The 18,838-nt window shown below is 40.0% G+C and overlaps 2 protein-coding genes and 1 long non-coding RNA gene across 52 annotated transcripts in view; 1 reads left to right on the top strand and 2 right to left on the bottom strand.

Moving 5' to 3' along the window:
• Nucleotides 1-1,780: 1,780 nt before the first annotated feature.
• Nucleotides 1,781-2,275, bottom strand: LOC102159063 (profilin-2-like). Its single transcript, XM_005657527.3, has one exon. It carries the CDS (start codon nt 2,273-2,275, stop codon nt 1,814-1,816), a length of 462 nt encoding a protein of 153 aa, XP_005657584.1. The 3' UTR covers nt 1,781-1,813.
• A 2,525-nt stretch (nt 2,276-4,800) lies between these two features.
• MTMR8 (myotubularin related protein 8) overlaps nt 4,801-18,838 on the top strand; it is a 143,341-nt gene continuing 129,303 nt past the window's right edge. For 38 of the 50 annotated variants that reach the window (XR_014835109.1, XR_014835107.1, XR_014835118.1 and 35 more), the window contains exon 1: nt 5,515-5,685. Coding sequence is in view for 8 of the 50 variants with exons in the window: in XM_021080719.2 (XP_020936378.1) it covers nt 5,644-5,685 (42 nt within the window). In the remaining 42 variants the exon portion in view is untranslated. Of the gene's footprint in view, nt 4,952-5,514; nt 5,686-18,838 lie in introns of those variants that run through there. The other 12 variants (XR_014835115.1, XR_014835114.1, XR_014835103.1 and 9 more) reach the window with 1 other exon arrangement.
• On the bottom strand, nt 11,228-16,734 carry LOC146394629 (uncharacterized). The gene is made up of 2 exons (XR_014835120.1): nt 14,500-16,734; nt 11,228-13,901 (listed from the first exon to the last, which is right to left on the bottom strand). It is a non-coding gene; the product is annotated as an uncharacterized LOC146394629 (long non-coding RNA).

Genomic DNA, 18,838 nt, shown 5'->3' with positions numbered 1-18,838 from the left:
CAGCTCAGATCTGGCATTGCTGAGGCTGTGGCATAGGACTCAGCTGCAGATCCCATTCGACCCCTAGCCTGGGAACTTCCATATGCCCTGGGTATGGCTGTAAAAAGGGGGAAAAAGAGATTTTTTACAATATCCATGTTTTTTTTTTTTCATTCTAGCAGTGTTTGTTGAGCACCTATTGTGTACCCAACCACATCACTCTAGGCTCAAGGAGGTCATGGTCAGAGGATGGTGGAGAAGCAAACAGGCCTGCTAGGAGGTCATTACAATGTAGTCCAGCAATTGCTAGAAGGCGGACTGAGGATGTCAGGGCCAATTGCCCAAAGATTTGATTCTATTTTGTTTTATTTACTTACTTACTTACTTAATTAATTAATTATTTACTGGTTGTAGGGACTGTTGTTTTATTTTTATTTTATTTTTGTAATTATTTCCCCAATACAATTTTTTTCCTACTGTACAGCATGGTGACCCAGTTACACATACTCATACACATTCTATTTTCTTACATTATCATGCTCCATCATAAGTGACTAGACATAGTTCCCAGTGCCACGCAGCAGGATCTCATTGCTAATCCATTCCAAAGGCAATAGTTTGCATCCATTAACTCCAAGTTCCCAATCCACCCCACTCCCTCCCCCTCCCCCTTGTCAACCACAAGTTTAAACCATGTTTAAACTCTGACTTTTAAGGCTTGTGAGGGTGTGTAATGTGGTGGGGTGTTGAAGTGTTTCCCTGAAATTGACAGAGAAGAGGGTTCTCCACAATCACTGCTCTTGAGAACTGGTGCCAGCAGGGTCAAATAAGCACTATGGTTTGTTACTCAACCTCATTGTTCCCATTCCTGCCTTCTCTCATACAAGCTTGTCCACAGTAGCTAGCAACAGGCCAGATGGAATGGTTATAACTTTTTACTTCCTTTCTTAGCTTCTGCCCACCCATGTTTCTTCTGGCAGTAACAACAATGAACAGATAAATGGTCCAAAGGTAAGCTACAAATTGAGAGAGTAAAATCTAGCCACAAGCACCATAGATCATCCACACCCAGCAGAATCCCTGTTTCGGAAAATCTCTCTCTTCCAGATAAATGATTTTACACATGTAGCCAATTACCCTGGCAGAGCCCCATACTGGGTTATCCCAGGAGAGAAATAGAGAAATAGAAGACAAATCATCTGCACTTTAAGAGATTGTAATAAAGTTGGGAAATAAAACCAATGCGTGTGTGAAAACTTTAACAAGAACATAGAACAAGAACTCTGTTAAACAAGAACCTTGTTGGGCAGAGTATGAATAAGTCCAAACAAATTATGCAGAGAGTTATTGCTCAAATTAGGGTCAGCCCTAAGGTTTGAGGCAGGCAGCAAAAACTTTGAGGAGTTAGATTTTGAAGGATGTGTGTGATTATTACAAAATCATAGATTTCCACAATTTGAAGGGCCTTAGAGACACAGTGCATTCTTCATTGCACAGATAAAGAAACTGAGGCTCAGAGAGAGAAAAATGTCATAGTAAGTCATTGAAAATTGGGATTACAACCAAGATCTTCTAGTTCCCAGTCCACTACTCTTCCCTTCAGGTATTGAGAAGGGAGGGATGGTGTTCTAGATGGAAAAAGGGCACAGAAACCCAAATTCTTGAATACTCACTCCCCATTCTGACCCTCTCCCAGCACACACACATACACACATATCTCCAAACCTGATATGGGATCTCCCTTTATTTTCCTCAAAACTTTGTTAATCTAGAAGGTATATCAGATATCACTGAATTCAAATTCCAGGTCAAACACCAACTTCTTTTTATTTAGTTAGAAATGGGCCATGTGTTGATGAATGGCCTCTCTTATGTAACCCGCCATCTCAAAAGCCTTGAGGTTGAGAGGCCCTCCTTCTGTTCCTTTTTGTCCCATCACCACAAGGTATACAGACTCGATCTGAATTACTGTAACTGCCTGGCTGCCCCGACTCTGGCCTTTGGTGCGGAGGTCCATGGTGTTGTTGCCCTCAGTGTACAGGTTGTCCCGGATCAACAAGCATTTGGTCCCTGCAAGGGTGATTCCCTGAAGAAACAACTTCTCTCTCCCTTCTCTCACCAGTAAGATCTGAATTTCTTCCTGAGTCAACTGGAACAAGTTGCCTTCAGGATAAGAAGCTAACAACCAAGGTGGAGAATTGGTGATTATTGCTGCATCACAGCACATCCCAGTCTGTAGGAAGAGGGTGATGCAGTCTTGCCAGACTTCTTCACTGATATCCCCTATGCACTGCATGATTCAAGTAAGCTGTCTCTAACAGATGAATGAAATACTTTCTAGCAAGTTGTTCTTCAAAAGAAGTTTGTTGGTAATTGGCTCAAGATAACTGATAAGCCGAGACTGAAATAAACTAAAAATACAGTCTATTTCTGATGGCTTTTCCCCATAAGCAAGGTGGAGGAGGTCTTGATGACTTATCTGAAGTTATGCCCCATCAGCCCTGTGCCATGACTTATCTAGCTGCCACCAGAGCAAGAATGAAGTCACAAAGGCTCTATGACTTATTAGTCATAATTGACCACATCATGGGTGACCTTTGACTTTAGATTTCTGAGGCTGTATCTCCAGCTAGTGAGATATTGGGCCAAGTACACTTACTTCCTTAGGATAGTGTGGGAAGAATACCAACCCTTAATAATAGAAAAGCCCTTAAAGTAGAACATAAGTGGCTAATAATTAAGTTGGAGGTTTGGATATAAAGCAGGACAGGTGAGATTTATGGCAGCAAATAATATCTCAGATGTCAGCTAATCTGAGACCAAAACTCTAGGTACAAAGTCAAATATCCACAGGCTCACTGATATATGACTTTTTTTTTTTTTGATGAACATAACAGCTTCTTGGTGATTTCCTTGCCTCCAAACTCTCCCTCTAGTTGTTATCCTCTGGCCCACACCAGCTGTGAACCTAGAATAATTCATTTTCATCTAGTCATTCAGAAAGTATTCACAGGGCATTTACTGTGTGTCAAATACTTTTCTAGGCATTGGGGTACAGAGGTAAACAGAGAAAAACCTCACTGATATGACATCATAATGGGAGAAGACAAATGTAAATAGATGATAATAGTATCCCTTTCACAGAAACTATTTTGAGTCTAATACGTCCTTCTTACATTTTTTTCTCTCTTAGTCCCAGGCTTTCTCTACTCCGGTGGGGGTTCACTCTGACATGTGACTCTTCTGCAACCTTTGGCAAATCACCATTTGTACCTTATATTCCTCTGAAATAACACTAATTTGCCTTAGGAGGATTGAGCTTGAGGATGAGATTGAGCTTATCAAAGGAAAGAAAATAGAGTAGAGGAATGAGGACAGAAGCCACGGAAATGGATAAAGAAAGGCAAAGATGAGTTCAGAGCAAGGCAGAAAAGGAACAGTAAGGGATGCGGGAAATTAGTCTGCTTTATAATAAAGGCAAAGGAAATAGAGAGTAGTACCAAAAAGGAAAGTAAATTAACAGTGTTAAAAGCTGCAGAACAAATGGAGATTGCACACTGAGTAGAGCTATTGGATGCAGCAATTGGAGTTCAGGATGACAGTAAAAAAGCCAGCTGAGAGGAGTTATTAGCATGGAGTGAATGCATTCTGAAGATGTGGAGGTGACGATGTCTGTAGACTATTTTTTGAGCGGTTTGGTAGTAAAAGGACCAAAAGTCATGGAACGACAGCTCAAGGGATAAATGCGTCATGGATTGAGGGAAAGATTTTAGGCTAGGGAAAAAAATAGATTATGACAAGCAAACCCTTTAACAGAAAATATTATGTACACTCAAAGGGGAAAGTAATCATTTCATAGGGGAGGTGAGACTCAAACCATAACACCATAATAGTTAGCTATAAATGATCCTAGATTGTGGTTCCTTACTCTCATTGTAACCTTGGTAAACTTAAGGCCCAGAGAGGTGACATGATTTTCCCAAGCTCACACAACAATTTGGTGGCAGACCTGAGTGTAAAACTCTCAGACTCTTCTTTTTGCCATCACAAGTCTGATTGGGAGAGCACTACTGAATGATTGCACCTCATATGTGAAGTGAAGTTATGAGGCTACTGTAATAGTCCAGACCTTAACTAGAATAATGGCAGTAGACCTCTGCTGGTTGAAAGGAGTTAGAGGAGGATATGCTCATAAACCATTTCAAAAATATTCTATGGTGACTTGCCCAAAGTCTCATAGGAAGCTTTTCAGAAATCCAGTTATCACTCTCGGGGTAGTCTGTGCTATTGAAAGGATGAAAATGCAACCTGACCCTCCCAGAACCCAGGAAGTTAATAAGAAGCTCTAAATGCCCCTCGAATTCCAGACCCTGTTCCCTATAGGTAAAAGATCATACTTTTTGCTGTTTTAGGGCTTGCTTTCTGTTCTGTACAAAACTATGTGAAAGGGGAAAAACAGGCCCCTGAGTATGTGCCTCTAGGCATGAAACTTCTTGAAACTGCTTGAGATAACAGGGAAAAGGGTTCCTAACTGCTTGTTTGGCTTCTGTAAAGCTGCTTGCATAAGATAAAAAGAGGAGAAGTTAATCGCCTAACCCACCCCAGTAAGATCGGTTGTGCCACAAAATGTTGAAAATCCTGATAAATGTATCTTGGCGACAATATGTCTCCCCTGCCCAGGGACAGGCACAAACACGTAACTCCAGAACAACTTAAAATTAATTGGTCCACGAAGCGCGGGCTCTCGAAGTTTTAAATTGACTGGTTTGTGATATTTTAAAATGATTAGTTTGTAAAATCGCGGGCTTTGTTGTGAACCCCATAAAAGCTGTCCCGACTCCACAGTCCTCTACCCCTCTACCCCTCTACCCCTCTACCCCTCTACCCCTCTACCCCTGCGTGGCGTACGACTGTGGGCCCCAGCGCGCTTGGAATAAAAATCCTCTTGCTGTTTGCATCAAGACCGCTTCTCGTGAGTGATTTGGGGTGTCGCCTCTTCCGAGTCCGGACGAGGGGGATTTTCACTCGACTGGCCTTTCACTATCTCTGCAGAGTGCCATTACTGTTAACATTAGAAAATAGTGGAATGATATTGGTGCTCAGAATCCTTACAGCATCATGGTGTGTGACAAGTGTGTCAGTACTTCAGCCTGGGACTTAAGAACTCCTGGGCCAAACCTGGAGTCTGAACCATAACAGTCTTTTACTCTTATTTTTAATCTTAAGAAAATGGAAGCAGTCCTAGAAATATTTGTGATACTAATATGTCACTATTCTGCCCCCTGTTTACATCCCTAGAAGATTTTCCCTAAAAAAAAAATATGAAAAATCTCACAATCACTGGATTTTATTTAGACCGAGTGTTCTTAGAGAGCTGGAATGTACAGTTAGCAATTTCCCCTGCTAAAGGAACGGCATTTAGAGCGGGTTCCCCAAAGAAAAGGGCATTGCCAGGAAGCAAGATGGCGGAAGCTGCCACAGACAAAGTGTCGCGATAGGAACCCCAGCGAGGATCAGGTGACTAGAGCTTGATCCAGAGCTGGGAACCCGGTGGTGACAGGCTGGATCCTGGGTTGGGCTACGAGGTAGCGAGAGTGGTGGTGGCGGCAGCAAAGGCAAACGCGCTGGCGGCCACAGCAGGCCGAGTAGCACTGAGAGATTTGAATGGCGGGAACTACGATCATGGACCATATTACGGTGCCCAAGGTAAGGGGAAGAGTTCGGCTGGGTTGGAGCCTCGGGCTCCTTCTTGGTGCTCAGACGCGAGCCCAGGGACACCCCCTCAATTCTTCTCGGGGTACTCTTTGACGCCTTTTTCCGCGCTGGACCGAGTGATCTCTCTCGGTTCATGGTTCATACCTTCTTTCAACCAAACTGAACTCTCCTCTCCTTGGGACCCACCTGCAGGCGGGAGGAGTGGTGGTCCTGTGCAAACCGTCCTCTCACCAGACGCCGGCCCCTCGCCGGGTGCTTGCCTTCCAAGTCCCTCCCTGCCCGGCAACCCCCCAGCTGTTACTCCACACACTGCTTTACTCCAGCCTTTTATACACAGGCACCACACTTCTAACAGCCTTTTATTGAGTACTCCACATGGCATCACCTCCCAGAGAGTTACTTCCTTTATCTAGCATTTCCCTACCCTATTCTTACCTCCCTCTGCCCCTGACCTGCCCCCCAACAACTGCCTAGACCATCACAGCCCCGACCCCAGCTCCCTGGTGTGCATGTGTAGATTTGGGGCAGGGGCGGGGGGGGGGGGGCAAAAGTATCTGTCCAGCCCCAAGCTGGCCCATGGGAAAGGAAGGAAGGGTAGCAAAGTGGAGTTGGCCCTGCTCAGCCAGGAAAAAAAACAGCCAAGACGTGGCATTACCAGTCCACTTGGCATCTGTGTATAGCTTACCCTCAGTTAGAGCCTCTTCTACTTATTTTCTTTTCAGACCCTACTCTTTCCTCTCTAACTCCTACCTCTTTCTACTCTTAAGTCCACCTTCCTCTTGTTAGGGAAGAGTTACAACTAGTCTCAAGCTTATATTTTTCTATCTATCATAACAGATGTGGCCCAGTATGTTATAATCTAAAGAGCATGGATTTTGAAGCCAAGAGACTTGAGTTAGAATGCTGGTACCCTTATCTAGTAGTTGATGACTTTAGACAATTTATTTAACCTTTCTGAGACTTTTGCTCCTCCTTTACCTAATGGAGGTAATGAAATTTTTCTGCTCACTTCACTGGGTGGTTGTGAAGACTAAATAAAAGGATATGTGTGGAAGCTTTTTTGTAACTTGTATCAACTGCAGGAATCACTAACTGTAAAGAGGCAAAAAGGTAGTTTACTTGGGGTCTTAGAATTGCAATTCAGGGATCACAGAAAATCTGGAGGAAACCAGAATAGTGTCCCTCTAGATGAAAATGGGAAGGGTTTTTTAACAGGAAAAGAGGGAAGTTAATGCAGTCTTTCACAAGTTGTTTACCAGGAATTTGGATTTGAGGGTAAATTTATTCTATATGTAAGCTTGAGTTATGGAATGCATCTCATTCATTACTAGGGAAAAGTATCTTTTCTTAGGCCAGATGAAGTCCAGTTCTCAGCATTATTCTTTCCTTTTAGCAACTTAGCAACCTTTCAGCAGTTTTAATTTAGAGTGTTAAGCAAAAGTCCAGCATGGGTAGCAAACATGGAGGTCCTTAGATCATGTCTTAGTCATTCCTGACACAGTTACTTGCACATTTACCCCCTTTGTCCATGATTTTCCTGAAGAAGACATCACTGGAGCAATTTTCAGTCCCATGGAGCCAGAGCTTGAGTACCTGTTCTGGATCCATCATGTCATTTGGAGGGTGATTGTGTGAATGAATCAATGGACGAATTGGAAAATTCATTGGAGGCACTGTGATGTTGTGCTGCCTTGAGTATATCAATTTGCATAAACATCAGTTGAGGAGTAGTATGGTTAAGTATAGAAGTAATCAATTTAGCAAGCACATTATCAATATAAAGAAGCTGACAGCAATATTAAGAGCAATAACCCAGTTAATAGAACAGTTATGAACCAAGATCCAGTGTTTGTGGGTAATCAACTAAACAACTCAAACATTAGGGGAATATTAACGATATCTGAATGAAGACAAGTGGCCTTCTTTTGTAGGATCCCAACTTGAGTTTCTACTATATCAGAGGCATTTATCCAAGTACAACAGGTGGTGTTTAAGATGACACAGGTACCTTCAAGTTCTGCTAGAACGTAACCAAGGCAAATATTTTATCTAACAAGCAAATTTAGAGAGTCTTTTTGAGCACTTAATGCTATAGCTATGGCATTAACTATCTGCTATGGTAGCAGAAAGATTTGAATAATTTTGTCAAGGGCTCCAAGCTCCCATGTGGGGTATGTAATTCTTGGGAACCTCTGAGATCCCTCAGAAGAGGTTTCTCAGTGGAGGCAGGAAGTAGAGTGTGTGTGCCATTTGGTAATTTCTGAAGGATTTAATGCAGTTAAAGGAGCTATTAAAAGTCCTAGGGCACATTGAGAACCTGGGGTTGGGGGTTGAGGCAGGACATCCTCCCTGGTGGCACTGTACCAACCACAAATAAAGACATAGTCAGATGGAGCATGGATAAAAGAGGTGTCACAGGTGAAATTAAACCATGGGTTGGTTATATTTGAGCAGCCTAGAAGCCTTCCTTGTTGGAATGCATGGGGATTATGCATGGTTATGAGAATATGTTCTGTACCTCTGTCTTGCAGGAATGTGCTGTGGAAAAGATTTTTCAACCAGGTGCTCATTTTTTAGAGCCTTAATGAGAATTTGACAATAATGTAAAATATATCCCTTGACTAGGACAGACTTACATAGTTCTGAGTCAAGAATCATGGGTTTTCCAATAATTTTTTTCAAAAGGTGACAATTTGTGTTTTCCAAAGGATACAGATCTTAAGTTTAATAGAACTGTGGGTAACAGTTTAGGCCAAGGAAAACCTAAGGCCTCAGAGAATTTTGCAAATTGAGTTTTGATTATGCCATTGGTTGTTTCCACTAGACCAGAAGTTTGAGAATGATAGTCACAGTGTAAATGTTATAGTATATGCCAGATGACATAAATAGCATGTAGAGTTTGTCCAGTGAAACAGGCAACTTTATCACTCTGTAATTCTAGAGGAATTCCCCAGTAGGAATAATCTTCGCCAACAATATTTTGGCCACTGTAATGGGAGTTTTTTTGGTCTGCAAGGAAAGGCTTACACCCAATGGGAATACATGGCACAACATCATCAGAACATATTTGTATCCTTGATAGTAGCCAAATAGCAAAGGGACCAAGAGGCAAAGGAAAGGGGCTCTGAGAAATATGAATAGGTTTTCCAGGGTTATACTTAGACCCTAAGATATGACACCTCTGACATATTTCAACCACTGCTTTAGGAGAAGTTTTCTGAAAATATTGATTTCCCCAGGGTATCATTTTATCAGTTCTCTCAATGAATCATTTTTATTTTTTGTTGTTTTTTTTGTTTTGTTTTGTTTTTTCTCTCAATGAATCACTTAATGTATTGATTTTAATATGGTTTCTTTAGTGACTTCAGAAAGAGTAGGGCAGCCATTTGCCCTACTGGTTTGATCATACCAACCCAGTAGCTTGATGAAATGTGCATCCTTCAGAAACCTACCTCTGTTCCTTAGCTGTAGCATGCAATCGATCATCTCAGATAATATTCTTTATTTTTTAAATTTTATTTTATTGAAATATAGTTAATTTTCAATGTTTTGTTAATTTCTGCTGTGCAGATATTGAGTATAGTTCCGCGTGCTGTACAGTAGGACCTTGTTGTTTATCTGATAATATCTTTACATTTCAGGTATTCTTCCAAGTAGTCGCTAACATGGTGTGAATAGAATGCCTGATGGAAGGAAGTTCCTTTATAGAGCTTACCTTGTAATGCTGCTGCCTTAGCAGCTCTATTGGCCTGTCAGCTCCCCTGTCCTTCTTCAGTATTCTCTTTGGAATGCCTCAATAATTTTATAATTGCTCATTGTTGTGGCAACAAGATTGATCCAGTAAGGCCTTAACAAAGGGGCCATTTTAAATTTAATTTTCCCCTGAGGTCAAGAAACCTCTTCGTTTCCAAAGGATTCCAAAGTCTTGAGCAACTCCATAAGTATACCTACTATTGGTTTTAGTGCATTTGCTAATGGCCAAAGTTCAGGCATGAGTGAGTGCATATAGTCAGAATGTTGTACTGAAGAAACAAAAGGCAGAACATTGAATTCTATTCTGTTAGAGTAAATGCAGTAGTGATAACTTTTCAAGCTTTCAGATGTCCATCATCATTTCGTAGGTTGGAGCCATCCGTAAACCAAGAAATGTTGGGGTTGCCCAAAGGTATTTCTTGTAAATATGGATATGGACTGGTCAAAAGATCAGTCATGGTTATGCAGTCATTTGGGGTCTCACCTGTTGGTGATGGTAAGAGGGTAGCAGGATTTAGGGAGTTACAATGAGATGAAGTGACATTTGGGGAGGAAAGCAATAAGATTTCACAGGCCGTTGGTTGGCTGGTAGATAAGTTTTATGTATGATGTGAGTTACATAAAACCTCAACAGAGTGAGGTACAAAAATTCATGAGGGAAGACCCCATAACTGTCACTTCTATAGCCTGCAGAACGTCAGTAGTGGCTGCTATCGCTCAAGGCAAGGTGGTAAGTCCTCAAGCTATGAAGTCTAGCTATTAAGTATAATAGCCATTAGGCCTGCATTTGTATGGGACTAAATGACACTCCAAGGGCATTTCCACTAACTTCATGTATGAATAGTAGAAAGGGAAGAGAGTAGTTAGATGCCCTAAAGCAGTTGTTGTGGCCAGTTGAGTTTTTAAAGTTTTAAAAGCTGACTAGCACATTATTCCAAACAAGAAAACTGGACCTGTTGTCCTTTAAAAGAGAATAAAGGGGTTCTCATACAAGGAGAAATTGGTAACCCAACTTCAGAAATAGCTTTCTAGCCTGAGAGAGCCTCTCAACTGACACTTGGTATCAGGTAGGGAAACTGAGATACGCCATGGATGTGCGTAGGATCAAGCATAAGCCCTTTGGGAGTGGTATAAATAAATAACCCAAGTATCCTACCTGAGTTTGAACAAATTGGAGCTTATTGCTTGAGGCCTTATGCTCTTTGTGTGCCAGCTAAATAGGAGACATAGGCTATCCTTGAGGCTTACTTCCTCAGTAGCAGAGCATAATAAAAGTTCATAAACATATTAGAGTAAAATAGAATTGTGGGTAAATTCACATGGCCAAGTCTTGTCTCAGTATTTGTGAAAAATAAATAGGCCTTTATGTGTAGCCCTGAGGCATAATGGTCCAAGGAGACATCCTTCCCTCATAGAGGCAAATAGGTATTAGCTATCTGGATGGACAGGAATGCTGAAGAAAGCACTACATAAATCTGTGACTGTAAAGAATTGTATGTTTGGAGGAATTAAATTGAGAATGGTATAAGGGTTGGGGACAACAGGGTGACAGGGTATGGCTCTGAGATCTTGAGTAAAATGCTAACCTTGACCACAAGGCTTGCGTATATGAAGGACTGGTGTGTTATAAGGACTGGTGTGTTATAAGGACTGGTATATGGGATTATCAGGCTCTTCTGGAGGTGTGCCTTGACAGTGGGATGAGTTATTTCCAGGCCCTCAGGCCTGAGAAGGTGTTGTCTCAGGTTAAAAAAATGTTTATTAGAGTCAATCTAGATCCTTTTTTTTTTAATTTTACATAATGATTTTTATTTTTTCCATTATAGCTAGTTTACAGTGTTCTATCAATTTTCTACTGTACAGCATGGTGACCCAGTTACACATACTTGTATACATTCTTTTTTCTCAAATTATCTAGATCTTAATATGTGGTGCTAAATGAATATATCCTATGTAATTTGAAAGGGTGGACCATAAGTTAGGAAGAACAGAATCTACCAAACCTTTATGACTGGGAATTAACAAGATAGGATCAAGGAGGGGAATTTCAATATTAGTACTAGATTCAGAAGTAGACCTCAAGGAGTCAAAGGATTTGTAAGTGTATTTCCCCTTTTGGGGAAAAGAAAACACTAGCTTGTAATTTTTCCAGTAGGTCTTGGCCCAAAAGATGTATGGGAGCAGAGGAACAAGAAGGAACAGATGAATTCCCTGAAAAGAGCCTGTTTCAAAAGGCTCTTTGAAGACAATCTGCTTATCTTCATAAGTGTGTTGGAAACTCCTACCATTTGTATCTTTTATGTATTTCTAGGAAGAGGAAGCTTTGAAGCCATTGAGTTTCAAGATAAATTTACTCTTGTGTCTACAAGAGCAGTAATAGCCTTAATTCCTATGAATTGTCCAGTTCTCCCAAAAGTGTTAGTGGAAGTACTGGGAAGACCCAGATGCTTTCTTCCACAGCATTCCTATTTGTGAGTGTCTACAAAAGGGAGGTGCTTCTCAGATTTCTCAGAAAGTTCATGAAAAGGGTCAGGATGAGGGGCTTTGGGCTGCTGATAGGACCTTCTTTTTAACTCTGGGCAATTCAATTCTTCCAGTGGTCAGACTGCTTATATAATAGTGGCAAGGACCTGGCTCTTGAAAGGGTCACTTATAGGAATTTTGGTCTTTCTGTTGAGGTGGCCATTGAGCAGCAGTGGCTCATTGCTACAGCTGCAAATTCATGATTTTAATGGTATTCACTTTTCTGTATGTTTGATTGTTTTAGATAGCTAATTAGCCAAATTAACTAGATCAAGGAGTGGCCATTATTTCCCATTTTAATTGTACCTGTTTCACCATCATCCAGTCCCCCAGCAAAGATTGAATTAAAGAGGGTTTGAGTATTGTTTGCCCCGACAAGTATTCTAGAGTTTTCCCAAATACTGTCTGCACATGTGAGTAATAGTCATTAACAGTTTCATCAGGTCATTGCGTAGTAGACTGATTTTTTCCCCCCAAGCAGTGGTACAGGGAAAAGCCTGAGGAAATGCTTCATGAAGGGCTCAAGCTACCTGAGAAGCTAATGCTGCTTCACTGATGCTTTTGCTATGGATATCTTTCTATGAAGCCAGTCAGCAGTAGTAGTTTGCCAGTGTTTGACTTGGCTTTGTCCAATTAAGATGTTGGGTTAGTTGATACAAGACAGAGAAGCCTGAATCATACACAGATTTATATCACAAACTTAAATTCCTCCACAGAATAGGAGGGGTCTATAGTGACCTTGGGAAATTCCTTAGCTATGGCCCATAATTCTGCAGGGTACCAAAGCCTATATTCTACCAGATATTGGGTGCCAGCAGGGTTCTTTTAAATCATCTCTGGTATACCATTGCCATTTGCTTAGATAAGCACAGAAGGTGGCCCCATACTTTTTGTATATGTACACAGCAGGAGTCCCAGATGGGGGGATACTCTCCCATAACACTCTTAGACTCTGATTGTCCCATTATGGTGCACTCACTAAAAGGGATAAGCCCTTAATCAATCAATTGAACAAAAGACATTCAGAAAAAAGGCCTGAACCTCAACCAAGGAGGGAGTTTTGGGGACCAAGAGAACTTACTACCCAGGCCTGGGGTTACCATGGGGGCAACAAAGTACAAGGAACTCATGCAGGTACCTTGCTCAAATCCATGGAAACTTCCAATGCTGGATACATCACTTCAGATCCCAATTCTGACACCAGAAAATGTCAGATGAAAGGATCACAGAATGTAAAGAGGCAAAAAAGCAGTTTAGTTGGGATCTTAGAATTGCAATTTGGGGATCACAGATTCTGAAGGAAATCAGAATAGTGTCCCTCTAGATGAAAATGGGCAGGGGTTTTTAGTAGGAAAAGAGGAGGTTAATAAGGCTTACATAAGTTGTTGGAGGGCAGAACTATTCTATACAATAGGAATATTGTTTATGGAATGCATCTCATTCATTACTAAAACAAATTGTGTTTTCTTAGGCCAGATAAAGTCTAGTTCTCAGCACTATTATTTCTTTTCAGCAACTCAGCAACTATAGAGCAGTTTTAATTTAGAGTGTTAAGCAAAAGTCCAACATGGGCAGCAAATATGGAGGTCCTTGGGTCATATCTCAGTCATTCCTGTCATAGTTCTTTTCGTTCTAGACAAGTCTTCTCCCCACTTGTTAACATAAGATTATGATGCTGCTTGATGGTGAAGTAGGAACCCCAAGTAGTACCCCTTGCAGAATCCAGCCTTAACTTTTTTCTGGTTCCCTTCCTTTCCAGATCATATCATTTTAACCAGGTTCCCTGGCATTGTAGAGGAAGGTGGCATCATCAAAGCAAATGGGCTTCTGCTATCCATACTCCCTATTCTCCCAACCCACATAAAACTGGGCCACGATACATGTCCATTTCAATATGAATTCACCTGAATCCCTCCCCCCCTTTTTTAGACCTGCATTTGTAGCATATGGAAGTTTCCAGGGTAGGGGTTGAATTGGAGCTGGAGCTGCAGCCTGTGCCACAGGCACAGCAATACTATATCTGATCTGCATCTGCAGATTATGCCACAGTTTGCACAATGCTGGATCCTTAACCCACTGAGTGAGGCCAGGGGTCAAACCAGCATCCTCACAGACACTATGTTGGGTTCTTAACCCATTGAGCCACAATGGAAACTCCTGACCTGTGGGGGAGAGGGAAAGGCAGAACTTCCCTTGTACTTGAGTGTTAAAATATTAAAAACAAAAACAAAAATCTTAACCCAGCTATAAACTGAGCTAGCTGTATGGTAAGGGAGAAGATACCCTTATCCCACCCACATCAAAATAATAGTAGCACCTTGGAGTTCCTGTTGTGTCTTAGCAGAAACAAATCTGACTAGCATCCATGAGGACGCCATTCATGGTTTCACTGGTTTCACTCAGTGGGTTAAGGATCTGGTGTTGCTGTGAACTGTGGTGAAGGTTGCAGTTGTGGCTCAGATCTGAAGTTGCTGTGGCTGTGGTGTAGGCCAGCGGCTATAGCTTCAATTTGACCCCTAACCTGGGAACCTCCATATGCCATGGGCATGACCCTAAAAAATAAAAGCAAAAAAAATTTAATCATAGAAGAACCTAATACATTGAGTATTTAATTATGTGGCAGGCACTGTGCTAAACAGCCTATGAGGGAGGTAGTATTTTTATTCCTGTGTCATAGATGAAGAAAGTGGGACCCATAGAGGTGAAGTGACTTGCTTAATAAAGATAGGAGTGATCAATTTCAGCCTGGTTTGGAGATGGGCTTAGTGCTGAAGAAAACTTTAACTGCCATCGTGTCCAGACTCCATTTGTACTGCATGGATAGTATTGTGAATCTTAGAATAGAAATAAAAATTCCAAATGAAGACTTAGTTCTTTAAATAAAATTGGCATTTCCTTTGGAAATAATTAGGAAGGATTAGGATTGCTTTAATGACAAGAAATTAGAATGACCTTTGTCTTATTTATTCACTATTTCCACAGAAGGGAAAGACACCTCTCTTGTTCATCTGAGGACAAAGAGATAACCATGAGCTTCTCAGTCATCAGTTCTACATGTCAAGTGCAAAAGTGACTTTTATTTTTGGTCCTTGCTTAAGTCTTTTTCTCTTCTTGGGAAGACTTTTTAAAAAATTTTGTTGAAATATAACATACATAAACTTCATAGATTATAAGTTTGTTCTCCATTAATATTCACAAACTGCACAGACCCAGGTAACCTGTACCCTGGTTCAAGAAATAGAACATTACTAAGAGTCCCCTCATTCCTCTTCCAGTCAATACCCATCCCAAGGGTAACTACTATCCTGATTTCCAGCAGAATAACTTAGTATTCAGTTTCCCAGGGTGCAGGAGCTTTTCCTCTTTCCAGCACCCTCCTGGGGCTGCAGATCCCATCTTGCTTCTTTTCTCTTCTCTCTTTTTCTTTTCTTTTGTCCTATCCAGCTTCATGCAGTTTCTCTTATTCTATCATAATCCTGAGGTCTTTTGTCAGTTTTTAGCAAACTTTCTGTGCAAATAATTCCACATGTAGATGCATTCTCAATGTATTTGTAGGAGTAGGTGAGTCTCAGGTCCTACTACTCCTCATCTTCCTGAATCTCCCCTGAGGCATACACTAGTAATCACTACAGTAAATTTCTAAGCCAGTTGAAACTCAATAAATGTTAACTTTAAAAATCATAATTAATAAAGTCCATTCCAGGAAAATAAGGTAATTAAGAATTCTGTATGCTCAATGGCTCAAAAGTGTTAGGACAGAGAAAAGTACAAAAGGATAAATTCTGATTTAGACAAGAGAGTCACTAAACTTTTGAATAGACCTAAGGTGCTACAAAAATCAGTGTTAAACCCTAAGGCCATAAATTTAAGACAGTTCCTCTACTATATAAATAAGTGGTGGGAGTGCAAAATCGGTAGTATCTACTCTAGCTGAATGAACACATATCCTATAATCCAGAATTTCCACTCCTATGTATATCCCAACAAAAAGAGGCATATGTATAGCCATCAAAAGAATGCTCTATTTGTAACAGCCAGAACTGGAAATTTATGGAAATGTGGCATGATAACAAAATGGAACACTATACAGCAATGAGAATGATCTATAACTAAAAGGAATAATATGAATGAATCTTTCAAACACATTATTTAGCAAAAAAAGATACAAAAGAGTATATACTTTATGAATCCACTTATATTAAGTACAAAGAGAAGAAAAGTGTTTGTAGACTTTTTGATGACGGCCATTCTGGCTGGTGTAAGGTGGTACCTCATAGTGGTTTTGATTTGCATTTCCTTAATAATGAGTGATGTTGAACATCTTTTCATGTGTTTTTTGACCGTCTGTATGTCTTCATTGGAGAACTGTCTGATTAGATCTTCTGCCCATTTTTTTATGGGGTTGTTTGTGTTTTTGGTATGGAGCTGCAGAAGGTGTTTATAAATTTTGGAGATTAATCCCTTGTCAGTTGATTCATTTGCAAAGATTTTCTCCCATTCTGTGGGTTGTCTTTTCGTTTTGTTTAGGGTTTCCTTTGCTGTACAGAAACAAGTTTAATTAGGTCCCATATGTTTATTTTTTTTATCGTGAATAATCTATGAGGTGGATCTGAGAAGATGTTGCTGTTGTTTATGTCAGAGTGTTTTGGCTTGACTTTCAGGGTTCTATGACTATATATTCCCTTCTCTTTCTATCATTGTACAGCAGAAATTGAAGGAACATTGTAAATCAACTATACTTTAATGCAAAAAAGAGAAAAAAAATGTATGTTTTGTATCCAGACTGTCTGAATTCAAGTCTCTACTCTGCTACTTAACTAATTTTGTGATCTTGACAAATATGCAACTTCTCCGTGCCTCAGTTTCTTCATATGTAAAATAGTAGTGATAATAATAGTACCTATCGTGCCGTATTGTTATAAGGATTAAATTAGTTAATATTTGCAAATGTGCTTACAACAATGCCTGGCACATTTGGAATGCTTAATTTAGCTACTGATTACTGTCATCATCAGCAGTATCATTAATTGTTATTATTTACAGAACTCCACATTTAAAAGATTATCTAAATGACAAATGGGAATGGAGGTTGTTTTTTTGGCATCATGGGAATGTTCCAAAATTATATTGTAGTGATTATAACTCTGTAATAAATTCACTAAAAAGTCAGTGAATTGTACACTCAAAACAGGTGAGTTTTATCTTATGTAAATTCAGTAAAGCTGCAAATAAATGAATGAATAAATAAATAAGATCTCCCCATGGAAGTCCAAGCCTCTCATTTCACAAATGTGAAGGCTGAGGCCCAGATTGCTGAAGTTTCTTGTCGGAGATCAAACATCTAGCAAGTATCAGAGTATCATTGTCTATTTGTTGTTTAGTATGCATGGCTGGTTTAGACTATGATAAATTTTATGGAATTCTCATTGAAACAATAGCCAAAATCATTTTAAGTGCTGAATGGATATGCAGTCCTTTCTGGGTAATAGAAATAGGTAATTATACTTTATAGTGCTTTACTGTTTACAAAGTGCTTTTCAAACCACCCCCCCTGTTCTCAAGATAAAAATTTATATGAAGCTTTCCTAAAGGCAGATAACTTTTGGCTTGGCTTTCAGGAAACTAAGAACCAAATTTAGTATTAAATCATATTAACTACATTAGCCCTTGTACTTAGCATAGTTGATTCCTACTCCTTTTCATGGCTTTGATTTTCTGTTATAATGACCTAGCCGTAGATTGTCTTTTATTATAAACCACCTCAAATTCATTTAGGCAAGAGTCAAGGTCAGAATAAATCAAGATGAAACTGGGCAAAGAGTTTTTTATTATCAGAGAAATGTGACTTCTACAAGTGAAAATTGTACTCCCCTTCCAATTCTCAAAAGTTTAAATCCAATTCACTTCACTTTCATCCTCTCAGTATAGGAAGTAGTGCAGTGTGGTGGGAAAAAGCATGAACAGAGCCAAGTTTGAATTCCACATGTATTATTTATCTCTGAATTCTTGGGTGGATCAGTGAAAATATCTGAGTCTGTTTTCTCATTTTTAAAGTAGGGATGATATCTACCTCTTGAGACTATGATGAAGATTAAGATAAGGTATGATAAGGGCCTGACAGATATTAAGGGTTCCATGACTGTATATTCCCTTCTCTTTCTATCATTCAAACAGTGGTAGAAGATTTAGTATATATATGAGTCCTGGGAAGTATCAAAGATCAGCCTGTCTCAAAGAGGATTATTTTCCTGAGTATCCAGAAAGACTTGTGGTACTACTACCGAGCAAAGAGAAGTGCAGGTGGCAGTGGTTTGACATTGTAGCCACTATTTTATAGGAATTGAAATTGTTTCCTCACCACCAGAACCTCTTCCTTTGACCTCACTTTTTACTTGGGAAACCCCAACTAAGCTCTTACTCCTAGAAACCACTGGGATTTGTTTTAGGATTTTGTCTTTTTGAAATTTGTGGTTTTGTGGTACAACATTTAAATGCTTTAGAAAGATTTTTTGATAATCTTTAAATCATTATTTGAGAAATCCATGCTGGACATGTAGTCAGGAGACCTGGGCTGAAACTGACATGCTTTGTGACCTTAGGTTTCATTTTCCTTGTGGATAAAATAATAATACCTAACCTTTATTGAGCAATTACTGTGTGCCAGGCACTAGTCTAAGTGCTCTACATAAATATTGTCTATTTACTTACCAATTTAACTCTCAAAGCAATACTATCATTATTCTCATTTCAAAGATAAAGAAATCAAGACCCTAAAATCTTAAGCAACTTACTGAGAGTCAGAAAATGAAGCAGTCTGTAACTCAAAAGCCTGTGCTCTTAATCCCTGCACAGTACTGCTTCAATAAAA

Source organism: Sus scrofa, chromosome X (assembly GCF_054392235.1).
Source record: "Sus scrofa isolate SSC_HxYL_T2T_F1_AM1 chromosome X, Sscrofa_HxYL_maternal_Yorkshire_Landrace_v2.0, whole genome shotgun sequence".
Classification (NCBI taxonomy): domain Eukaryota; kingdom Metazoa; phylum Chordata; class Mammalia; order Artiodactyla; family Suidae; genus Sus; species Sus scrofa.
This window is presented reverse-complemented; position numbering and strand designations above follow the sequence as displayed.